This window comes from Hermetia illucens, chromosome 2 (genome assembly GCF_905115235.1).
Source record: "Hermetia illucens chromosome 2, iHerIll2.2.curated.20191125, whole genome shotgun sequence".
In the NCBI taxonomy this organism is placed as follows: Eukaryota; Metazoa; Arthropoda; class Insecta; order Diptera; family Stratiomyidae; genus Hermetia; species Hermetia illucens.
Window position 1 is genome coordinate 12,585,465 of NC_051850.1, and position 24,437 is coordinate 12,609,901.

A 24,437-nucleotide genomic window follows, 5' to 3' on the forward strand; every position below is an offset into this window, starting at 1 on the left:
TTTTCGAAAGTTCTTAATGGACTCGAAAAAGTGGCCTTCTGAACTTTTTTTGTTCCATCCAGATAGTAAGAGGTATACATCAAACCCAGCTATGACATTCCAAAAAAGTCGCTCGATATATTGGACGACTTCGGTGTCGCTTTTGATTGAGGAGCCTTAATCACAGAACCCACCGTGGGTACCTTAGATGAACAGCGGTCACCTCTTACCGTTGGCATGAATGAATGTACTGATGAAATGTGTTTTCAATATAGAACATCGGCGCTCCCTTCGATTTGCCAAGAAATTTATCTTTTCTCGATAAACTAGTGGAAACAAATTCAAGAACGCAAAACTTTTTTGATGGATCAGTTATGACAATTTTTCAAGTCATCAGGCAAATGAGGACACAAAAAATTACCAAGAGAAAAAGTACCCACCAATTTGTGTTCAAAAAGTTCAAACTAAAGAATAAAAACACAAGCACTGTGAGTAGAAATTATATTTATTAATAATAATTATAATAAGTTCATAAATATAACATAAAATTGACCGCCATGACCGTTCCTAAAGAACAACACCATTGCATCTGTCTTAATACGCTCTCACTTTAATTTGCCTACACATATCTAATGTGATCGAGCAATATCTGAGAAAAAGGTTAATATGTCGTGAATTGTAAACTCTAATGTAATCATCGCTCCTGCGTAACACTTCTGTATCCTCTCCTCTAAAAAGTTATACTGCGCTATGAATTCCTCCTGCATCGCGTGCCAAACAACTTGCAGCAGATTCTCCTCCTCGCAAAGATGTTTTTCGACCTTTTTGTATAAATTCTCTAAACCTTTCTTGACTTCTCGTGCTGGATATTGATTAATAACCTTGCGAAGCTCCTGTTTTGAATATGCCATCTGATAGCTAATCTCAGTCTCCTTAACACCTTGTGAGACTTTTTGTTGAACTCCCTCGAAGAACAACTGAAATAAATGACGATCAAATGAGGGAGGATGACTAGACGGACTGAAATCTACTTACGTTGAGTTTCTCCAGTGGGCGACCGAAATATTTTATGACATACGCCTTGAGAGCATCATTATACCGGACCTTGGCTTCTTTTTTCAAAGGTTCCAACGCTGGAACTTTGATCTGAGCCAACAACGAGTACATATGATGGTAATTTTCCATCTTGATAACCTGACTTGGCGTCTTCTGGTGTTCTCCGGAATGAATTGGAATATATTCGAATATTGTATTCACCAGTTGAATGTACCACTTGTCAATATCTGTCCTTCGGTCAGATTTCTTGAAGATTTCCTCGGCGGTCATGGCGAACTCTTCGAAATTTTCAACGTACGGCAAAATACCACATTTTGAACGCTTAGGCACTTTAGAGTCTCGTATAGATTGCAACTGTTGTTGCATAAAACGATCGAAACTGCGTTTCACGTGCACCAGAGCTGATGCGAAGGTCATACTGAGGAATGAATGGGTATCTTGAGCTGACATAACGTGCTGGGTCAGACGTACTAGGACATAAAGTGAATAACTGAAACGATTTTGAAGTTATTATTAAATGTACTCAGAGAGTTCTACGCCTAAATTACAAACTGTCGAGTTTCTCGAAACTCTGTATGAAGCTATTCAGCTCAGGTTCCAGGCAACCAAAAAGAGCCATCATCATTTTTCGGACTTCTTCGTTGATTTGACGATCAATCCTCTTTTGTGGAAAGGTTACTGCAAACAGACCAACAGTTATTATCCCTATAAATTTAATTGCTTAAAATCTACTCACTGTTATCCGCTTCCGTCCTATCTTGCTCTTTCTCCAGAGCATCTAATGTAGTTTGTGTGTTCTTCGTAGTTGGGCTCAACACATCAAGTTGGAAGAATTGAATACAAAACGTTTGCTCCGCTAGCGCAACCGGTTCAAGCTCGGCCAGAACCTTCTCTAGAATAGCATCAAACTTCTCACGCTCTGATGGTTCAACCCCATGACTCCACAGCTCTTTATTCACTCCTAACATGCCGTAAGGAACGTTAGCACTTTGTTTTGCTTTCGCTCCTGACGTATTCAGATCCTCTCGCGAACCTCGGAATTTCGATGTAATCATAATCCGCGCCTATCAGATTACCAAATGAGATCAATGCAGGTCAATCTTAAAGGACTAAATTTCCAACGTACTTGACTGAAAAAGTTCCTAATATCCCGTTCATAAATTTTATTAAGGGAACTGGTATAGACTTTTGCAAGTCCGTCATATGTTTTTCGATCCATTGCCTTTGTCCAATGCATTAGTTCCGTGTAGCCCGCTAGCTCTTTGTGTACAGCCGAATGCTTTTGGAGGGTCAAGTCCACAGTCGGCGGAACGTTTTCAGCCATATCATTGCCTAGAGGGAAATTTATGAGCCATCATATTGTCATATTACGCTAACAAAGCTCTTATTATCCTATGACGCTATAAGCGTTAGCCTACCTAAATGAATGAATAAGTTATTCATATAACGACTTATCGTCAATGAGAATTTCGCCTTCCACTTCTCGAAACGTTTGCGTTGATCTTGAACCGCCGTGAGACGCAACAAGGGAGGATCTATATCTGCGTTCATGGCATTTTGTAGACTTTTACCTGCAGCAATTGCAGCCTCACGACCAGCTTGAGTTTTTAAATCGGGTTCCGACAGTGCTACTTGATGCGCATAAGGAAGGTCCAATTGGGTCTGAATGAAAGACCAACAGTTAACACTACTAACTTATCTCAAAGGCGATCACTGCAATACTTACTATAACTTTATTCAATTCATTCATTAGTTTGATGTTGTTGTTATTTACAATTTCAATCATCTGATTTTTGCCTCCCATTTTTTCCATTGTTTCTCGAACGTGACCTAAGATTTCGTCGTATGAATCGAGACGAGTTTCGAATTTTTCTGCTTCGTTGATGGCCTTCTCGATTTGGTCCATCAGTGATTTTACTTGTTGTTCAGAGGTAAGAACGCTTTGAATATTGGCCTAAATTGGAATACAAACTTCTGATAATCTTAAATTGTTGGAAATTATTCGACAAAATAGTTAAAAGAGGCTAGAATTTCAGGGACAGCCAAGAAGATCACACAAATAGAATGTGGATGAGTTTTCAGAAAAAAGGAGAATTAACAGGAAAATCCTGAGCGAGAAGATCGTAATGAATCGTGAGAAATCGCGTTATATATCAAAACCTAATAATTAATAAGATAAATGGGGAAGATCACTGATTATATACCATCGGGGTACTATGACCAGTAATAATCTAGAATCAGTGTACGGGCCAGATACCAGTAAACGGATTAATTAGAAGGTGGAAGCGCCAGTGGATAGATCACACACTAAGAAAAAACGCAGTGTTATGCATACTGTCATCCTCTATCGTTCCGAGTTCTGACTGGCTACAAAGATAATGAACGACGCCTCGTGGTAATGGGGAGGAAGATGTTCCGTTGAGTCAGTGGCGTAGCAGGCTATGATCATGTCCGAAATAAGGACATTCGCGATCGATGTGAAGTTACCACCACCATGGAGGTATTTCGAAAGACGCGTATTCGATGGTATGGGATGGACCCGTCTGGTTTCTTATTAACCTTGATGGGGCGGACCATGAAAGTCCAAATGTTTTTCATCGGATTACAATCAGATAAAGGGAAAGTCCACGCGAAAAGCTAAATACGCTGCCCTTGAATTTGTGGCGCAGCAGGGTATATAATAAATTTCGAATGTTGTTAATGCGAACGGATAGATGACGCCGCCGGCGCTCTCCGTGGCATATTCGAACTAGCCACAAGAGGGGAAAACCAGCTTTGAAAATTCCGTTGGTTGGTTGCAAACGGGTCTTTAAAAAAATCGATTGTTGCACTAATAAAAAGGAAATCAAGCATTCCCACCAGTTATTCCGCAACAAGCAGTAGGCGTTTTCGCAGCAACGGCCCCGGACTCGGAATTTCATTTAAAGAAAATCCCCAGCCGTTGCAACGTTAGCGGCGTTTATCGATGAACCAGCACAGGTTCAGCTCGAGACATGAGAAGTTGCATTGCATGCTTGCATTGTTTCGTTACCGACAGTAATAGCGGACTCTCATAGTTTGTTTGAACGGAGAAATACCATAGGAACAGGTGAACTTCCAGGCGCGTATTTGAAGTGATCTCGAACGGCACATTGCCCGCATTGCCTGCAAATTCTCTGAAAACAAGGAAAGGATTGCAGTTTATTCCCAAAATCTCGGTCTCCAGTCCGGTGTGCGTAGCACATTCATCTCGATTCATTGTTGTCGCTTTCTCACCCGAAAACGAGTCTTGCGTTTCGCTGCGTCGGAAATTGTGTGAAAACATTTCGTTCAGTCATCACATCGCGAGCTAATAGGCCCAGTGTGCACAGGTAGAGTGGGCCAGAGCAACCAAGACTTGGGCGACAACCAACATCCTCGCAGAGCCAGTTTTGGGCTATTTTCTTTGTGTGCCGCTTGTTGCGAAGACGGCGTATGGTGGCTAATCCGTGCCACAGAGGGACCCAGAACACAGCGCTAATTTCGTGGACGCGGGTAGTTATATTCCACCGAGGACGTCCCCTATCAGCACCCAGGCAGAACCGTGCTGCCGAATTCGCATTCGAGGTGCAGCCCAGCAGACGGAGCCTGAGTGCGAGAGCTCCACCGTTCTCGACCTGCAGTCACACAGCAGACGTATGAAATAGGTCCTCAGTGCAGCGCAGTCTACATGGCGTGCTGTTAGGAAAACAGCAGCAGTTCGTTTACCAGCCGCTAAGAAGCGAAAGCAGGGAGCCGGAGCCGGCGACAAAGAAAAATTTTTTTTTGTGACAATATTAAATTTTATGAACATAATTATCCAAATTAATAATAATTGTTCAAACGCCGCAGATGACGGCATCGATACTCTTTGTAAGAATTCATCGTTGGATTTCCGCACTTTTGCCGAATTTTTCTGGGTGCGTCGGTGGTGTTTTTTTTTTCCTGTCGTAGGGGGATTTGTGGGTGCGGTCTGCCGTAGTCAAAGTAGGGCCTTTTAGAATTCGGTACAGCCGCGTCTTCGACAAAACTCGGGTCGTAAACTTAGCTTGTGAGGTCGATTGACAATAAAGACGCGTCAGGCCTATCAGACCCTCAGGTGACCGCCCTCGCTGTGCGCGTCCCTCCCTTTTGGCGACCCTATCCGGAGCTGTGGTTTGTCCATCTGGAGGCGCAATTCCAGGTGTCCGGGATCACGGCGGACGCGACAAAATTTCTTTGGAGGCGCTGGCAGCTGCGGCCGATAAAGTGCATGCGTCCAACTATAGCGGCGATCGGGTAGTAGGTCATCAGGACAACCTACGGACCGAAGCATTTGTTGTTACCATCGCAGATTCGGCGAAAAAGCTATCAGATGTACGCTCCCATGAAAATTCGTGCCTACCTCAAAAAACTAGATCCGCGGGGGGTCCTGGCGACGGCCACCCAGAACACAGCGTTACGTCGCCTAACAATTTATGACCCTCTCAGCAGGCGTAGTTATCTCGTAGATACTGGTGCGGAGGTTTCGGTTCTTCCCGTACCCCAGCACCATCGACTATTCCCTCAACCCTTGAAACTAGCGGCGCCAAATTCCTCTCGAATCAACACACATCAACAACAGGCAAGTGGACGTGAGTCTTGGCTTGCGTAGGACATTTCCGTGGCGATTCATCCTGGCGGATGTCAGCTTCCCCATTTTAGGCGCAGACTTCTTGTCACTTGCAGAACAAGCCCCTTATAAATCCCACGACCATTCTTAATTCGTTGGGCCAAATTGCATCTCACCCAAATAACAATCTTTCCGTACTTTTAGAGGACATTACTGACTCTCGCATTAACTCTCACATTAACAACACTGGTTCACCTATCTTCTCGAAGGTGCGTCCTTTACCACCCCAGAAGCTGGCTATTGCGCGGAAAGAATTTGAGCAACTTGTTCAACAGGGTATCTGCAGACCTTCCAACAGCTGTTGGTCTTCCCCAAGACAAATGGCGAATGGCGACCCTGTGGGGATTATAGAAGGCTAAATGCACAGACTGTTCCAGACCGATAACCAATTCCGCTCATCCACGACTTTGCGCATCATCTCGCAAACTGTCGCATTCGCCTTGGAGTTAACCCTATCACCGAAGACTCGGAAAAGGGACCCCGGCCATACATTCCGGCCACCTTTCGCAAGGAAGTGTTCTACGCGGTTCAAGACTTAGCGCATCCAGGCATCAGGACAACAAATCGGCTAGTCACCGAAAAATATTTCTGGCCCTGTAAAGTCGCCAGGTATGTAAGGAAAGAAGTGGGCTCATTCCCCCGTACTACCAAGCGGTTCCACACAACACACCTCGACATAGTAAGGCCTTTGCGAGACTCGCACGGGTATAGGTATTGCCTCTCAATCATCGACAGTAAGGACATTACGGTGCAATCTTGTACCGAAGCCCTCTGTTGAGGGTGGATCCCTTGCTTTGGCGTCCCTGCAGTGCAGTGGCTAACCAGGGAATGCAATTTGAGTCCACCCTTTCCTCAGAGTGAGACAAACTCCTGGGATTCAAACGCCAGCGGGCTACTGCATACCACCCGCAATCCAATGGGATGCTAGAGCGTTGGCACCGGACGCTGAAAGCCGCCATTATGGAACGCGACGATCCGTCCTGGACTCAAGTCTTCCCTCTCGTCTTACTCGGCCTACGAGCAACCCGCTGCAAGGAATTTGCTGCCAGCCTCGCGGAGCTGGTATACGAGAACACAAGACTCCCAAGTGATCCGGTCTTCCACAAGAGATCGGGTGTCACAGAGTCGGGATTGCTGCGTCTGCTTAGGGATAATCTTCGATGCATCGAAGCCACACCTCCCACCCGACACTCGTCCGCACCTGTCTGTGCGCCCAAGGAACTGGACACGTGCACGCACGTCCTGGTCAGGACAGTAGCCGTCCGGAAGCCGCACGCACGTCCTGGTCAGAACAGATGCCGTCCGGAAGCCGCTGCAGCCTCCATATGAAGGCCCGTACCGTGTTCTCGAGCTCGAGATCGGAGGACACAAAAAGGCGATCTCCTTATCCAGGCTGAAACCCGTGTATGCCCCAAAACAACGTCACGTTCGCTTTGCGGTATGATGGAGAACACAGTTCCGGGTTCTCTCGCTAAAACCTCCTAGGTTTCATCTGGGGATGGAGTGATGTGGCGCAGCAGGTTGATACGAGCGGATGGATGCCGCTCTCCGCGGCTTTTCCAGAACTCAAGAGTGGAGAGCCAGCGGTGAGGGAGTTCGCATCTCTCTTCTGCTCCAACCGCCGGGGTGATCACACGCGCTCTTACTTAATGAAATTTAAAAGCGAATTTGCAAAAAACGCAGTCTGCTCTGCGTCATGAATCAAGACAGTTTTTTCTCATTTTTGTGAAATAAAAAAGATATTGTTTTTCCAACGCATTTAGAATTCTTTTGGTGTAGAAATAATCCGAAAAGTGATTTGGATTAACTTGAAGAAACCCATGGCTCTTGAACTAGAAATTTACAAGGACAGTCCAGCAACTTTGGCATGCTGCAAGTTGATTTGACTAACTCTTATGTTTGTAGCCATAAGTGCAGTCAATATGAAAACCGCCGCTAACTGAAAAGTCTGCTGCGTTCAGTGTGGATCTCACCGGGGTTACCAGCTTGTCCTCACCTTCCACCGAAAGTCCCGCTTTCTTGCGTCCGATTTCTTTAGATATCGCCACACTTGGTGGTGTAGCTACGTCCATGTCGTCATTCCCGAGAAACTTCGCCTTCTTTGCCTGCACTGTTTATTTTTCAGTCTGAATCTCACTGTAGAGGTTGCTAACCCTTTCAAAGACCCCAGAAAGATTGACTTGAGGAAGTTTGGTAAACTTACCAGGGCCAAACTCTCATTGGCAACAACTAAAGTCAAATTTTAAAGTTCTGGAAAAGACATTCCAAATCGTCTTTAGCGTCCCGCGCCCGATGAAATGCACAAAAGGACATTGCCATCGTAGCGAAACAAAGGCGTATTCAACCTTAGCAAGCTAAGCAGAGGGGCATTCAACATCTGCCACAATCGTAAACAGTCATACAAGGGCTGCTTGAAGAGGTATGTGTGGGCTATCAGGACTGCCAGAAAGTGGCGCCAGCTTGATTACTATCAGAGCAACGAAAGTATCAGCGATTTTGCAAGACTTAGTAAGATTCGACTCAACAAACGTAACTCATTTTCTCTACAAAAACGAAGGTTTTCTGGACGAAAAACCATGAAGCAATCATGGCACTGTAAGTCAGGACGCACTTCCCCGGTAGCCAGGAGACTGGGATTTATAGTCCCGCTTGGAAATTATGCAACACCGGTCGTTGGAATCGTCGGGAACATAATCAGCTGGACTATAAGAAGCTTCTCCGTATACAAACTTCGGCTTTTGCGAATCTAAGGAAATCTCACAGAGGTTGAGAACAGAATATTCCTGAAAACACTTCCATGACATTTTCGTCTGAAATATTGGTAGTTTTATCTCTTCTTTATGACGACTAGAAACCAGCAGAAATCTTACAGGGATTTGTAGTTACACAGCAGTCCCACAAAGAATCACTAAATTCGTGAACTCGAAGCGGTATAAATCGAAGAATACACCCATGGACAAGTGCAACTATCAAAAATATTAGTCTTTTCACCCTTAAATCGTGCCTTAAGGCGGTGATCCCTCGATCCAATTAGGTGGGGCTTCAATATGATAATAATTTTAGTTTTTATACAATTTTTGAAAGCACGTTCTCAAAAATATTTTCTCTCTAAATACTCACCCCGTCCAACTCGTGCAATTTTTTCCCCAACTTATCGATGAACAACTCCGCATCCTTAATTGCAAAGTCGCACTCAGATACCAACGAAGTCAGGTCCGAGATTTCTTTATCCGTAAGAGCTTGCGTGTCTTCATAGTCGTTGTCATCATCCGAATTCTCGGCAGCCTGTTCCGCTATCTTCCCGACCGTCTTCTCAGGCGATTTATCCTGCAGCCAGGCATTCGGGATGGACCTAAACTCGATTTTCTGCCCCTTCAGATGCTTCTGCACTTGCTTGTGCAGAACCACAAGGAAGTTCTGCCTTTCGTGCAAACTTATCGCGTACCATTTGTAGAGCTTATCGAGCATCACGTCGAACTCATGCGTCTCGGAACTCTCACTTTTCCCATCGACGAACTTCAGCTCATCCAGTGCCCAGTTCCGCTTCCTTTTGTACTCTCCATCGCGTTCGTATTGCTTCAGTTGGGATATTGAAATGACACTGTGCGGCCCAGGGGTGGACGCAATGCATAGATAGCTGGGTTTTTTCTTCTTCAGAGTTTTAGTGACGGTGCAGACGGACAGGACTTTCTCGTCGTTGTTGTTGAAGTGCTCCTTCTGCAGGATGTGCTTGATGTTCGCTAGAGCCCCAATTGTCAGCATTCTGGCGACGGAAAACAACCACCCACCGCAACCTTGACAAGACGAATCAAAACAACAACTTCTACCTGTCTCGGGGGAACGTCACTTTCCGCCCTCAAAAATCTGATTCACAGCAGCGAGGTTTGTATATGCGTTGGACACTACCTGAAATATGGAATAATTAGTATTTCTGTATTTCCCTGAACACAAATTTACAAGGATTATTTACCAGAAAATCACTTCAATATCATCCTTCCCAGAAAATGGACATCCCAGACGAGTTGATATCTGAAGGGAAGCTCATCAGCTGACTCACTGTCACTGGGACGTCATTTCGACGTATTTTGCCGCCAATGTTTACGTTCGATAAGCAATTGCGGCGTGTGGGTAAACCGAATGGTCGGTCACGGAATTTTTTTCCATTTTTAGCATAGATATCCATTGATTGCCAGATAAACAATTTCAGCTCGGAATTTGCGTTACGGGGCGTTAAGATAATAAAACCTTAGTGCGATAGAAATGTTGCAATTTGCCAGTTGTCTGTATGAAAAAATGTCGTCCTGCAAGAACAGAGAAGTGCTCAATGTATAGCTGTAGATTGTTGGCTCCGCTGATGAGTTGCTGAAGGTGATAACAAATTCTGTAAGTGGTTTCCTGTAGGCAACTATATATTAGCCCCTAAGGCACGAACTACGAGTATTAAAAAAAATTCTCTGGGAAAGGAGTGAGTTTCCATTTGGGTCACCTTCGGAAAGGAAGCAGATGCATGTGGTTACCGTGGGTATAAACAACATTGATAGGGTTTCAAGACCTTCCTTGGTCTCAACTTAACTTTATGATGGCCATAGAACCTCCACCAACTCCACAGACTATGGTGGGTATAAAGATTATCTATCTTCTCCGTTGCAATAAAGGATACACCGGATTCACGGTATCTGCGATATTTTCATTGAGTCTACAAGAAATTCTACTCTTGATATAAGCCTTAAAAAGAAAGAAGCGAATCTTGAACACCCAAAGTATAGCAGGTCTATAAAAGCTTATACTTTACCAAGTTATTGATACCTAGGTGTTTTCCGTTGGTCACTTAGAACTTGGTAAATCGTGCCCACCCTGGGTGTCTATTGTTTTTTCCTTGCTATGTTCCTTAATGGGGTTGATTCGTCTGGATCGTGGTCGTAGCTTGGTCCAAGAAAAAACAGTTTTGAGTAAAATCATCGTTATTTTAGCCCGTCATCAATGTTATTGGAAGGGCTTTTCCTGTAATATCTAAACGTTGAGATCGATCATACCAGTCTTAAATGTCAATTTTTTCTGACGTGGTTATAGCGAATTTCCCTACTTATTTAACATAGATTGGTCTCCATAATCAGGAAAGGGCATTCGTTGCCTTTGGGAGGTGCATAGCACTCAGAACCGTAGAATTCAACAATAAGAACGATGCTGCTCTAGACCGTATCGATCCCAACATCATCGGTCATCAGTCACTAGGTTTACAAAAAGAATAAAGGTAAGTGACGAAAGCCTTCTCTGAGCACATAAGGAGTCGTTGGTAGAAGGGAAATCCCTCTAATCAACCCCGAAAACTTACGGTCACCCCTTTTAAATTAGGACCACCTTTTTTGGGGTAAGGTTGGTGAATGCTTTTACGCACAGAATATTGGACTCCCGGCTCGACAAATCGTCGGACTACCAACTAAACTAAAGATGAGACGAGCTCTCACAGCTTATGGGCTGTGCAGACGAACCTTTGCCTCGACATGGGGACTCAGGCCTCATCTGGTAATGTGGATATATGTTGCCATCATTAGGCCGATGTTCGTACCGTTTATCACATTAATTCAGCCTTCAAATCAGGGAATTCCTTTCACCAACGGGAGGGAAGAGGAGGAAGGCAACTGTCAGTTCATGGAACCCCTTGCCGTCCGACTCCTCCACCGGTCGAGCTCTATCTTCTTAGCAACGAGAAGGATCCGAACTTAATGGGCAATACCTGTCAGCACTCCACAGCATCTCCTCGACAATGTTGTCTGGAGAGAGATCCCCTATGTTTGAATAGAGCTGCTGATGAATCCCATCCCACCTTCCACAAGAAAAAAAAGTGTGATGGGCGTCATCCACAACTCCATTGCTTGCTAGACGTATGATATTGATCTACTTCAGAATGTTTTTTGTGCACTTTTCCAGCAGTGCCAAGCATACAAAATGGGCGGTACTAAGACGGCAACTTGGGGTCGTTTATCCCTTTGCTGATCAGCGCAGTTTGTATACCTCTGCTGGAATATCATCGAGTCGTGACGCCTTCTTGCTTTTCATAGAGAGGACTGCCTGTTCCAGCTCTTTTATAGAGAAAAGTGGACAGTCCTCTGCGCTCTCCGCGGCAACGCCATCATCCCATACGGGGTGCGCAGGGAATAGTGTCCGTACAATGCGGTTCATCTGCCCGGCTTTAAGTGAACAGGATTTCCGCAGAGCCCCGATTTTTCGGGTTACCAGTTTGTAACCAAGCCCCGACTTGTCCCCATTCACCTCGTCGACCAGATCCTGCCAGCAACGAGTTTTGCTCTTGTTTATTGCGCTGCGGAGTCTTCTTTTGGCTGTTTTGTACTCCGTCATTATGGTACATGCCTCCTTCGTCGTCGCTTAGACGTTTTGTTAAGCGGCGGAGCCTGTGATACTCTTTCCGGAGCTCTGCGATTTCTACCGACCACCAATCCATAGGTTTCCGCAGGCCATCAGGTTCATAACTGAATTTACGATAGTGTCGGCTGCAACGCCACCGCTCCCAAGGAGTACCCTCCAGCGCTGCGTCACCTGTTCCAAGAGTTTCGACAAACCGCCGGGTGTTCACTTTCGCAACGTTCCATGCACAGAAAGAGCGCCCGGGTGGCGCACACCTAGAGTTTATGTCCACAACTTCGAAGACAATGTATTGATGGTCGCTTGGCGAGAAGTCTTCCAGAAGTCGCCACCCGTTCACCAACGACACCAGTGATTCCGACGCGAAGGTTACGTCTGGAATGCTTCCCTCGCAGCCTGGGCGCCGGAACGTTGGGGTGAATCCGATGTTTAGAACTACTGTTCTCGTTGTTTACCTCTGAAGTCTGTGTGAGGCGTGATCCATGCAAGTGCCCTGGCATTGAAGTCACCCCCGACCAGGATCCGCCCATCTCTGCCTAAGATAGCGTCATCCAAAGCATCAATCCTGCGTCCAAAATCCGGCATCGTCCCATTCGGCGTAAGATAAACACTGAAAAACTTTATCCCTGAACACCGAATCCATACAAAGCCGTCCCGTCCGCCCTGGGTTCCGAAACCATATGGCATTGGCACCTGATATGCCAGGGTACCATGAAACAGTGTCCTTGTTTTGGTACTGCTCACTGATTTGTACTAAATCAGCTTTGGTCTCCGCAGCGGATTGCGCTAGCAACTCGTGAGCGTTGCACTCAGGTACATATTGATTTATACCATGCGAATCATATTGACCGCGCCCTAGCTCTTTCCAATTCTACTCTGAAGACACCGCCCCGAATCTGCAGTGTCCGCAACGTTCTCATCAGACGCGGAACGGTCCCTGCATAGGATGCAGATTTTCTTTCATTGCGGGTGTTCGCTTTATGGCCTGCCAAACCGCTTTTACGGCATGTTGCCCTTCTGTCAGGTCCCCGAAATGTTGTAGACGTGTGCCCATAATCCAAACATCTGTAACGTTTGGTAGGCGCGGCCTGGATTCGTATCCTACACACTATCCAATCAATCCTGATTTTCCCGCTGTTTAGAAGCTTCCTCGCGTATTACTCGGAAACTTCCACCACAGTGAGTTTTTGACCTCGGGATTTCGCAGAGGTGATGCCAGTCCGGGCATTGATTCATCATCATCATCATCGACGTCGCAACAACCCGTATCCGGTTTAGGCCCGCCCCGGGCATTGATTCATCTTCATTGGCGCAACAACACCTATCCGGTGTAGGCCTGCCCGGGAATTGATTACCTCCGGACATTCGCGTTTGGTGGCCTCTTCTAACTCGTTCTTTTCTGTGAGGTAGTCAAGGTCTCGAATTTTCAGAGAACACGTGGCTTCCAGGCTGGAAACCGAAGCTTTCTCTCCCAGAAGCCCCTTGATCGCTTCACAGAACATAATTTTATTTGTTGTCCCCGGGCCTAGTTTGATTAGGACTTCACCACCCTTCGTTTTACGAATGGAAGACACTTCTGCTCCGCTATCTTCGGGTTTGATCTTGTAGCGTTGCTTCGACTTACTAAGTAGACCTAGCGATCTAGTCCTCCTTCGTCTTCCCACCTTTTCTTTTGGTGCTCCGTCTTTCCTGTCCGCCTTAATTTTAGGCAGAGGTTTTTTCTGATTACGCCATGTGTTGTTGCCTCTTGTTCCTCTTCGTCTTCTTCTTTTAAGCCCCAAGTGAAGTGTCCTTCAGATGCCCTTTCCTTCTTTCATTTTTTCCCCAGTTCGCTCTGCAGTGGGCTATCTGCGATCCGTTTGGTAATCATAGTGTTCTAGTCGGGAGGCGCGGTTGTTCCTGCTTCCCGCGGATTTTCTCTTACTCAGGAGCTCTTCCAATTCCATTAGCCCGTTTTTCACCCCTTTGCTGACGTTTTTCTGGAGGAGCGTCGCAGATCGCATGCGCGTCACAACTGCCGCGCATTTCTTAATAAGCCTTTCCTCTTCAGCTTGCCCCAGAGTAGTCGACAGCCCTCCCACTCGGCTTATATTCGAAACCATTTGGTTAGTTTCGGCAGTTTCCACAGTTCTTCGTTCGAATTGTATCAAGTTAGCATACCTCGGTAACATATCGTAGACAAGTGTTAAGGGAGGCTCGGAGCTTTGACTAATAGTGAAGGTAACTTTCCCGTATAGCAATACAGAAGAAACATTAGTACAGAACAGTCTCAGCTTGCTGTTGGTGTCGAAAAAACAGTATTTCCAGATTTTGAACAAGGCAACAAAAGCAGATCTAGAGCTATTAATGCGTCGAGCGGCATTATCGATCATCTCCTTTTTCCGTTCATTGGGGGAGATTACAACAACTCTGCAGAGACCAAGGAGCTGTTCAGAAAACCTTTGCTGAAGTCCGCCATAACCGATGGCTTCATTCTGTTTGAGGGTGTTGATGGAAAAGTTAGTTTGATTTTTCTTTTGAGGATCAGCCTCTGTCCGCATGTTAGGATAGTTTTCTACATCATCCATAAGAAATGGAACTTCACCGGATGTTATGTAATTTGGGGATCATGGTGAAGTGTGCATTCCATCCCTTCAACTGCTCATTATCGCAGATGAGACGCCTCCCCTCAACGTCACTCAACCCTTTCGTGATGTGATGCACAGTGGGGATATCTTTTTTTGCGGAAGCTTCGATCGATTCACCTCCTTGTAACATCCTTTTATGACGTAGCGGAAACTACTAGAGATTAAGTCAAAATTCTCGGGTGGGTTGTTTAAAGTTTGTGACACAGGCGAAGTTAAACAACCATCAGATAATGTTCCTTTCAAAGCTGATGTCTCCGCTTTTTTTACGCACATTTAGAAGACAACTCCTAAATCTGCCGCTGTTCGTGGTATGGACGATCTGATTAGATACTTATTGCTGGTCAGTCGAAATCCACCTGTCCTTGTGGCAGGCCCTGTGCCATCGATGAAGAGGTGGTGAAAAGAGAAGTCCACAAACCTTTCAACATTGTCGTTACGGTCACCAAGATCATGCATCCTCATCACCTGTCTGAACAAGGTGTCGCCAATGCCCATCTTAGCAGTCATATCACCCATCACCATCACAATGTCACTTCGAGGAAGCTTCTTCTATATTGAAAAAATCTCCATTGGACCGACTGTAGTCGACGGCCATTTGGCTTTCCAGAGTACAAAAGCCCAGCGCCGCAAAAGGCAAAATTCAGGAACCCACCATCTCTCTTCGCTTGGGATCAAAATGTCCAGCTTATGTCGTTGGAATTTTCGCTCGAATTGGATAATGCAAGCATTCCGAGGACCCTTAATGCCATTGTTGAGAAGCTTGTCCGCATTCCACAAGCCAATCATAAGACATTTTCGACAGCCAAAGGTCGTAACCGTGTACTCAGCTCCTATCCGAAGTGCTGATGATGTTTCGTTAGCAATAGAATTTCCTAATTTGCAGATTGCTTGCCCTCAAATTTCTATCCCTTTTTTCGCCTTTTACAAGCACGAAATAGTCTCAGGGTATTCTCATACCCCCACTCCAAAGGGACTTACAATTTCATCCAGGGGAAGAGGCAACACCGCCTTACAAATAACATCTAGCCACCACTTCGGTCACACTGGACCCCAGGGCCGAGGTCATCTATTTTTTAAGAGGATCTAAAGCAATACGAGAAGGTTTCTCGCCAATTGGTCCCCCCAGTCGGTCATTGGTACATGGCGAACTTAGGACTCCCTAAATCCCCAAACAAATAAAAAGACATCAAATAACTTATTTATCCCATATACTCACGTGAAACAGCAGTTTACTTTTGGTTTTTTTATTTTTCAGCAGGTACTTTTCAATAGGACGTAATCATGGATGATTTTGAACTACTAGAAAAGTTGAAGACCCATTTTGGGCACCCTAGATTCAAAAGTAGTTTACAGTTGAATGCTATAAAGGCAGCATTAGAAGGTGAGAGTAGCCTTGTTCCCGCAAGTTTAATTAACTAACTTTGCTAACTAACATCATCTACTCGTTCCAGGTAAACGGGATATTTATGTTTCTATGCCAACTGGTTCAGGGAAATCCTTATGCTTCCAATTGCCCGGTGTTTTACAAGAAAATAAAGTTACCATTGTATTCTCTCCCCTCTTGGCTCTGATTAAGGATCAAATCGATCACCTTACCAAGCTGAAAATTTCAGCAGATTCGATCAATTCAAAAATGGGATCAGCAGAACGAAAGCGAGTTCTAAATGATTTAAAAAGCATTAGGCCTTCCATTAAATTCCTTTACATCACACCTGAGCAAGCCAACACAGAAACGTGCAAAGATCTAATTGATTCGCTTGTGAAATATAAGAAATTGGCTTACATCGTGGTGGATGAAGCCCATTGTGTCAGCCAATGGGGTCATGACTTTCGACCAGACTTTCTAAAACTTGGTGCACTTCGAGATAAGTACCCAAATGTGTCCTGGATTGCACTCACCGCCACTGCTTCCAAACAAGTCGTAGAGGACATCTATGAACAATTGAGGTTTAGAAAACCCGTCTCCGAGTTTAAGACTCCCTGTTTTCGTAAGAACCTGTACTATGACGTCGTGTTCAAAAATACTATTCAGAGAGATATGATGCATTTAAAAGACTATATAGACAATTGCTTGATGAGCTACACTGGGGATGAAAAGCCTTGCGGGATTGTATATTGTCGAAAGAGAGAGGATGTTGAAAGTGTGGCGTATGGACTTACTAAGCTCGGTATGCCAACCGTAGCCTATCATGCCGGATTGAAGTCCGGGGACAGAATACAGGTTCAGGAGGATTGGATGTCAGGGAAATATCCTGTGATAAGTGCAACGATAAGTTTCGGAATGGGTGTGGATAAGTCATCAGTGCGTTTTGTGGTTCATTGGAGTCTTCCACAAAATATTGCCAACTATTATCAGGTAAGTTTGGAAGAAACTCCTACGAATATTTCCCGAAGTCTAAACACATCTATAATGCAGGAATCTGGCCGAGCTGGTCGTGATGGCTTGCCAGCCTTTTGTCGAATATACTACTGTCGAGACGATGTGAAATCAATTAGCTTCCTGCTACAGGCTGACGTGAATAAAGCAAAACAGCAAACACGGATGGAACAATCAAAGCTCGCTCAAAAGCAATTCGACAAAGTGATTGACTACTGCGAAGGATTTAAGTGTCGTCATAAATGTTTTTCGGATTTTTTCGGTGACCCTCCTCCACCGTGCAAGGACCGTTGTGATGTATGCAAAACGCCGAAGCAAGTTTCTAAGGCAATAGATATGTTCAAAAAGTTGTCCATGCAAAGCATTTTCGGTCATCACGATATTTCGTCACTCGACGATGGAGATTTATATGAAGGCAAATGGAAATTTGGTATTTTTGTCTTTATCTTTTGTTTTAATTTTTGAATATTCAGGTGGTCGTTCCGGGGTACGAAGGGCTGCCAAGGAATACAAGAATGACGACGATTCGGATTCTAATGAGAATGTTGAAGCACAATGGAAGAAAGCGTCGCAGTTACTTATCGAACAGCAGTTCGCCCTAAGAAGGTCAAAAAACGAAGAAACCGACCCGGATAAAAAAGAGTTGGCTTTAGCTGAGAAGGTGTCAAAGGTAAAGGCAGCTCAATCAACAACGGTGAAAGTGGCAGGATTAACACTAGCACTAAGAGAGAGCTACCTTACAATGTTTCTGGACTCCCTAAGGATAAATCTTGCCAAGTGCACTTCGCCTGAGTTTGGTGAGCTCAGATTGAAGAATAAAGACTATGAAAATATCGCTGTGGAGTTGGAGTATGAGAGTTTCACAAGCAATAAGGTCCTAAGCTTGTATAAAAGGGCAATCGCGAAGAAGGTACTTTGCCACTTGACTCAATCTTATGAGAGTAAATTCTACACGAAATTATGTCCTTTGTATCGTTGCAGGTATCTGATATAAAACAGGCTTCTATGAAGAATGTCCTTTGTGAAGCTATCAAGAGCTATCAGCCCCCGGTCAAAGTCGAGATCAGTGAAACAAGCAGAATGTCGCCAGTCCAGGAAAAAAGTCAAACCGTTCCTAAACAAATCGCCAAAAAGAAAAGCTTCAAGAAAGAGCTGGAAGTACAAACGTCCATAAATTCATATTTTAAATGTTTGGGACAATCAAAGACACCAAAGGAGGAGGAAAAGTCACCTACAGAGAGCATGGAATTTAGTATCAAACAAGAGCCAGCAGATTCAGATAATGGTAGCGATGGTGAGAGTAAAAATGATCCATTGGTGGTTATAAAGACAGAAACTAATTCTATCGATGACAGCAAGGAAACTGAGCCACAAGAAATATCGATAAAGAAAAAAACTTATAAAAGTAAAATCCCGGCTGCATCGGAATCTAATGCGCCCGTGAAGTCAGAGTATTACAGGATTCGGCCACCCATATTCGAGAAAAAGGAAGAATCTCATGAAACTGAAACCAAACCGAATATTAAGGAAGAGCCCCCAAAAGCGGAACACATTGAGAAGTCTCCTTCAAACACTACAGACAAAAGTACAACAAACGAAAACGAAAATAAATCAACTGAAGATGCAGAAACCAAACCAACCTCTCCTCCAAAAGTCCTCCTCCATAAAAGTCTCGAAAACAGAGGTGAATCCAGTAAAACTAATGAAGTCCAACCTCCTCACAAACACGGACTCCATAATGAGAAAGATCCGCAACCTAAACACAGTTCGAAGCGGCCATGGCCTGATAAAAGTAGTGATAGTGAAGGCGCTCCAGTAAAGAAAGTCAAACATGAATCAACATCCTCTTCGAAGCGGCCATTGCCTGATAAAAGTAGTGACAATGAAGGTGCTCCAGTAAAGAAAGTCAAACATGAATCAACATCCTCCGAGGAGACTGTAAAACGAGAAAAGGAAGATAAGTCTGAGCTGGCCGCATTTGTGGTGAAGTGCTTGATGCCTTACTACAAAAGCGGAAGTATAAAATCCAAGGATCGTTTCAAATCGCTGGCAAGGGATATTACGCATAAGTTTCAAGAGAAATGCTTGGGTATGTATTGATTATTGTGTGATTTTTTTAAAAATTTTGGTTGGTCTGGAATTATATCCCAATACTTCCTAACTGTGGAAATTGTTCAACACCTTCAACGTTCAGTTCATAAATGAAAATAAGAAAAGGAGCAAAATGTTTCTAGAGCCCATCTTTAGGAAGTCCATCTTAGACCTCATAAAGTCTCTCACAAAAAAAAACCATTTCTCTCTTGTTAATATAGATTCTGCTATTGTGGTGTTTCTTGGTCTGGACTATAAAGATTTCCAGAATACAATAGTGTAGTCCCTCGTTAGGGAGAGAATTGCCCTGGGACCCTGTCATCTTAGACGGCGAAGAATTCCCTGGCGCCTGCTAAAAGACAAGGTGGAAGATAAACAACCACACTTCCAAAATAGATGGGGAAACTCGACCGAGAAGAGTAGAGAGAAAACTGAAAGGCTGTGGGCCGACATCATACTGTAACACCGTAAAAGGAGAAAAAAACTTGAATGCCGAAGTGTAGGTTGCTTGTCTACGAAATTTTGCCCTGTGTTGGTATCATTCACAATAAAGGGGACACACGATACACTTATCTTAATGCTCACTTCCCGAGGAAGTTACCATCTTAGTGCATCAATGTCTTAAGGTATTTTTCCTCCTTTCTAATCTTCATATTGCCGGGGATGAGTGGTTGATAGGCCAATGATTCGTAGCGGATATAATAACGACACTAATATGAGCGATCCTTACCAAGTAATATTTCTTAAAATTTAGCTTATAAAACTACACGCTCCTAGGGAAAATAAGGACGAGGAAATGAATTAAGAGATCCATTGTAAACCGCATGGAAAGATTTGTTTTTAATGATTATACACAAACACATGTCAGGGCAGAGGCAACTCATCAGACGCTGCCTCACCTCTGCCCTGGGAGTAGGGTGATCGAAAGTGCCAACAGGTGGAAAAACGCTCCCTTTTATCATCGCAAAAACACGACAAGGTTGCGAATTCCACCTGTTGGCACTTTCGGTCACGCTGCTCCCAGGGCAGAGGTGAGGCAGCGTCTGATGAGTTGCCTCTGCCCCGGACGAAACCGTCAGTCATTCTTTGGTTTTTTAATTCCTAAAAAGTAAGAAGACAAACAACGGGTGGGGTATTTCAATTGGGTTGGAACGGACAAGATTGACATAGATCTTTCAAAACACACAATTTTTTATATCAGAAGATCGTCCGCACTGTTTCTTGTGCGGTACACGCATAACACAGGATGCTCCGTTCTTGAAAACCCTTTTGACAACCATACCCCATTTACCGATATTTCCAGTATTTCAGGATTGCAGGCTTTTGAGACTTCTTCTATAGTTATCTCGAGGATAACTCCTTGAAACTAGTTCGATTCCAATTCGGAAGAATGGTGGTGTATGGTAAAAACTGAAACCAATCACCGAGCAGGCGAATTGCCTGCTGACTACCGAAGCTATTTACGCATCCTTGTTATTCCCTCACCTTGGAGATGTGCATCAGCAAGAGAGCTCTCATTAGATCAGGTCATATTTCTCTTTGTACAGTCTCTACTAGCTTCGTCTCGCGAAGTGGTTATTCCAATATAAACAGCATGTTCTGCACGTTCCCTCAATTCTGAAACGATTCACGAACCTGCTGGGATCTGCTTCCGAAGCTCAATCGATCAATCCCGGATTTGTTCCTTGTGAGCGTCCCAAAGGCTCAGCTGGCCAACATTCGCGTTGAACTGGCGGTACAAAATGCTAATCAGCTGCATCGTATGCAGCACCACGGATGACTTTTACCAGGACCAAATTAAAGAGGACGCACGATAGATCATCTTGTCTTAGGTCGTTGTTGAATTGGCGATACTAAGTGCTAATCAGCTGCATCGTATGTGAACAAAGTTTAAGCATGTTCCAACAAGACGGCGAGGTTTCCTTGTGAACTCGAATGAGTCAGGATTTTGGTGCCAAAAAGAACCTTATCTACAGACAGCGAACCTTCAGATCTGTTGTAATTTAGCCCTCACAACGAAATGTAGATAACTCTGTCCGGAAATGGCATAGGTGTACGTGCTGTTAGATTAGCGAGGAAAGACAAGGAAGACAGCACTGGCGATAACAATATATTGGCTGGTGTCCGTTCCATGGAGGAGGGATGCTTGACTGTGGGCGAATATTATTTCTCATGCAGGACTTCTATGAGAAACAAGCTTAGCCGTGACGTAAGCCGAACCTTAAATACTGGGAAAAAGGGGGTTCAGGTATTACGTCTCCCGGCCCCCTCTTGGGTGAATAAATACCAGACAGATCGGGAAGTGTACCCTCGGTCTGAGGGTTCGTGGCTTTGCTCGGGTTCACTTGAGCGGACCCGGCTCCCAGCCAGCCTGTCCGTCTCCGTCTCGACATATGTCCGTCTTCATCGTCCCGTTTAGCCCCATGTTGGGGGGTTGAATAACCATCCAAATTCCCAAAAGAAGAAAGGTCGGCCAACACCCTACGTATACACCTTCACTGATGTTCCGTCTTTGTATGCCGTTGTGCTAGCCAAGCTCGGGGAGGGGGCCCTTTTAGACACTTCAGTTTTCCTCACGTGATGCCCAAAGTGTCATGTGTTTTACGGATGATCTCTTGGAGTTGCAGCAGGATATCAAACTTATAAAAATCGAGGGAAATGCAAAAAATTCCAGAGCAATTCGGGCATGGAGGCAATTCGAAAATGGAGAAAAAATGAAAAAATACGGACTTGACACCGCGCGTGGGGCGAGGAAACTGGAGATTTGTGTACCACGATCGATAGGGCGAGGATCTACCACGAATCGCACCCTTTCTGTTTTCAGAACCTTCCAACCACCTTTCAGGAGCTCGCAACTGCTGAAGTTAGGGGCACCTCCGTAAAACACCAAGGAGGAAAGGTACGCCACAGGTCATACCCCACAGTCCTCAGAGGCATTCGGAGCATTGAAAAGAATATGATCCGTGGTGAATTCTCTCCTTCGATCTTCCCAGGCAATTGAAGTCTCTAAAACGACCCTCCAACATTTCCCAGTCTGACTAGCATAGAACCTTGCCAACCCGCATAGAAATGAAAATATGGCACAAACGGAAGAGATCAATAGCGAATCAAGTGCGACCACGAGCTCTATTTTATTGCCAATTTATTTTAAAAAGGCAACGTGACACTCGTTTGAGATTTTTCACAAGCTTAACTTTTAGAGTAATGAAATTTTGAATTCCCGTTGATTCTCAGATTAGACGACCATCATGAGTGGCCGAAGACGACCTAGAGAGAAGAGCTATCCCAAAAACCTAAAAAAAGTTGGCGAAATTGACCATGAAGATCCGGCGGTAAATTTTCAAGCCGGGTTCGGGATCGATTGCCTGCGCTTCGAGACTCAAACACAAATACGCGCTCGGCCCATCCGGCTCTACAACATCAGCCTGTTTCAACCCGTGTCGCGCACATAAGACATGACGATGGACGGAAAATAGACAGTTTTTGCAGACATGACGATAGACATACTGTGAATTTTTGCGAATCTGACAACAGGTCCGTATCCGAGAACTTTCGCGGGTATGACGACAGATGCGGGCTCGAATACATGTATATTTATGGCGACGATGACGCTTAAGACTCGCCTCACGGATGACAAGCACGACCGCTCAATACGTTCTCAACGGATCGTGCCTATATTAATATGGCATCCTGGGATCTGGTTTTTGATAGCAACCCAACACTTGGCCCATCAACCAGTTCCTCTTCCCCGTGGAGACCTTGACCAACATTTTTACCTCAGTAGACGTGTCAATAAACAAAACATGCGCTATTGGAGTATAAGAAACCCCAGAGAGGTTTTTGCATTCCGACAGGGTGTCCTCTCAAGAAATTTGATCATCAGCCCTTATTTTTAAAGAAGACAACCGAGCCGTTACGGTCAATTCAGCTCGTTGCATGACCATAATCTAGGATTTTTTCGTGCCTGAATTGGATGAGTTTGAACTTAATGACGTCTGGTTTCAACAGGATGAAGCCGCAACCCATACAGCAAGGGATTGTCATGAACTTTTTCAAAGCAAGGTTTCCCCTGCGTCTTATCTCTTTAGAGGAGATTTGAGCTGGCTAGTACGCTTTCCTGATTTGGCCTTTTGCGATTTTTTTTTCTGTGGAGATACCGCAAATCTAAAGTTTTTACAATGGCCACTCTAGGGCTACTTCTCCCCCTTTATAAAGACAATGTCGCAATCATTTGAAGCTTTGAATGAAGAGAAAGACGTTACTTCGGTTAGTTTCGTTAATAAGGTTTCTCTAAAGTCTAATTATTTATTTTTATTATTATTCTACGAAGTATATTCTCACTTGTTACTAAATTCTGCAAATGGTTTATTTCTCATTTTAGATAAAACTGCAGTCAAGGCACATGTTCACAAGCTATTTGGTAATGAAAAGATTAAAGTGGAATTGAGCGTCTAAATTTTATTATTTATAACTTATATAGTCATTAATAAAATACGAATAATGTTATAAGGCTGTGTTTTGATGGGGGAATATCTAAAGCTCCCACGCTCACATCAGATCATTCAGTCGCAGCGGGAGGAACTTACTTTGCCTCAGTCATCTCCAAACAGCTTTTGTATTTGCAGGTAGGAGGAGGAGCTTTACTTTCGAATGCAAAAATGCAAGCAAGCAACCGATGGCGTAGTATGACAGTGTCAGGCCAAGCTTGATTCCACTTTTGGTGGAAACTGCGCCAAATGATTTAGTATTTCACATAGGTCAACTAATACAAAGCCTTCCGCCTGCCTATTTGCCCAATGTCCGTTTTCACATACTCCAATCGAGGTGCAACACATTTATTAAAACTAGTATTCGCCGGTTATCTAATTTAATGCACACTATCAGCAGCAAATGCTAATAGAGCTAGTTATTATCATACCCGATAAAAGCATCAAATGGCGCCTAGATAATATTATCGCCCAGTATTTGCAAAGAAGATAAAGGCTTGAAAATAATTGTAATCCCCGATAAGGAATGAAGTCAGCTGGAATCGGATGATTTACTCATATTTGTCGTTAATTGAGAACAGGTCACAAGAATTATTTTACCTTACGTTTGCGAATAACATTATTATTCTGTTAAGGGAAAGTCTGCAAATCTGCTCATTGCTGCACAGGTAAAATCTCAGAAGATTTTGAAGTCCAAATGGGAGTCACCAGCGTTTGCATCCGGTGACCGACATTATTTATTTTTGTTATCGGTTCTTCCACGCTGCTTTGACGGATGACGATGATATCTT

The 24,437-nt window shown here is 44.4% G+C and overlaps 2 protein-coding genes across 6 annotated transcripts; one reads left to right on the forward strand and one right to left on the reverse strand.

Moving 5' to 3' along the window:
* Positions 1-472: 472 nt before the first annotated feature.
* Positions 473-9,780, reverse strand: LOC119648485 (exocyst complex component 1). 3 transcript variants are annotated; one of them, XM_038050250.1, is made up of 9 exons: positions 9,654-9,780; positions 8,804-9,589; positions 2,762-2,989; positions 2,454-2,697; positions 2,162-2,367; positions 1,772-2,099; positions 1,584-1,713; positions 1,015-1,525; positions 609-956 (listed from the first exon to the last, which is right to left on the reverse strand). In XM_038050250.1, exons 2-9 carry the CDS (start codon positions 9,443-9,445, stop codon positions 609-611), a joined length of 2,637 nt encoding a protein of 878 aa, XP_037906178.1. In that variant the 5' UTR covers positions 9,446-9,589; positions 9,654-9,780. The 3 variants fall into 3 exon arrangements, with proteins under 3 accessions (XP_037906180.1, XP_037906178.1, XP_037906179.1); XM_038050251.1 differs by having other exon boundaries at positions 8,804-9,585; positions 9,654-9,756; XM_038050252.1 differs by lacking the exon at positions 9,654-9,780 and having other exon boundaries at positions 473-956; positions 8,804-9,445.
* On the forward strand, positions 9,742-23,657 carry LOC119648484 (ATP-dependent DNA helicase Q5). 3 transcript variants are annotated; one of them, XM_038050248.1, is made up of 8 exons: positions 9,742-9,823; positions 9,891-10,066; positions 15,947-16,072; positions 16,143-17,047; positions 17,108-17,483; positions 17,542-17,978; positions 18,050-19,157; positions 23,541-23,657. In XM_038050248.1, the coding sequence occupies exons 3-8, from the start codon at positions 15,973-15,975 to the stop codon at positions 23,612-23,614; spliced, it is 3,000 nt and encodes a 999-aa protein (XP_037906176.1). In that variant the 5' UTR covers positions 9,742-9,823; positions 9,891-10,066; positions 15,947-15,972; the 3' UTR covers positions 23,615-23,657. The 3 variants fall into 3 exon arrangements, with proteins under 3 accessions (XP_037906176.1, XP_037906175.1, XP_037906177.1); XM_038050247.1 differs by having other exon boundaries at positions 9,771-10,066; XM_038050249.1 differs by having other exon boundaries at positions 9,771-10,066; positions 15,950-16,072.
* The last annotated feature ends 780 nt before the right edge of the window (positions 23,658-24,437 follow it).

What these genes read in the sequence shown, in the direction of transcription:
- LOC119648485 (XM_038050252.1), bottom strand. Translation starts at nt 9,445, where the DNA reads ATGCTGACAATTGGGGCTCTAGCGAACATCAAGCACATCCTGCAGAAG. An exon ending in AATTGCACGAGTTGGACGGG is followed by an intron (nt 2,990 to 8,803) that starts GTGAGTATTTAG and finishes ATTCCAATTTAG; the next exon opens with GCCAATATTCAAAGCGTTCT. An exon ending in TAGGACGGAAGCGGATAACA is followed by an intron (nt 1,714 to 1,771) that starts GTGAGTAGATTT and finishes GTCTGTTTGCAG; the next exon opens with TAACCTTTCCACAAAAGAGG.
- LOC119648484 (XM_038050248.1), top strand. Translation starts at nt 15,973, where the DNA reads ATGGATGATTTTGAACTACTAGAAAAGTTGAAGACCCATTTTGGGCAC. An exon ending in AAAGGGCAATCGCGAAGAAG is followed by an intron (nt 17,979 to 18,049) that starts GTACTTTGCCAC and finishes GTATCGTTGCAG; the next exon opens with GTATCTGATATAAAACAGGC. An exon ending in GTTTCAAGAGAAATGCTTGG is followed by an intron (nt 19,158 to 23,540) that starts GTATGTATTGAT and finishes TTCTCATTTTAG; the next exon opens with ATAAAACTGCAGTCAAGGCA.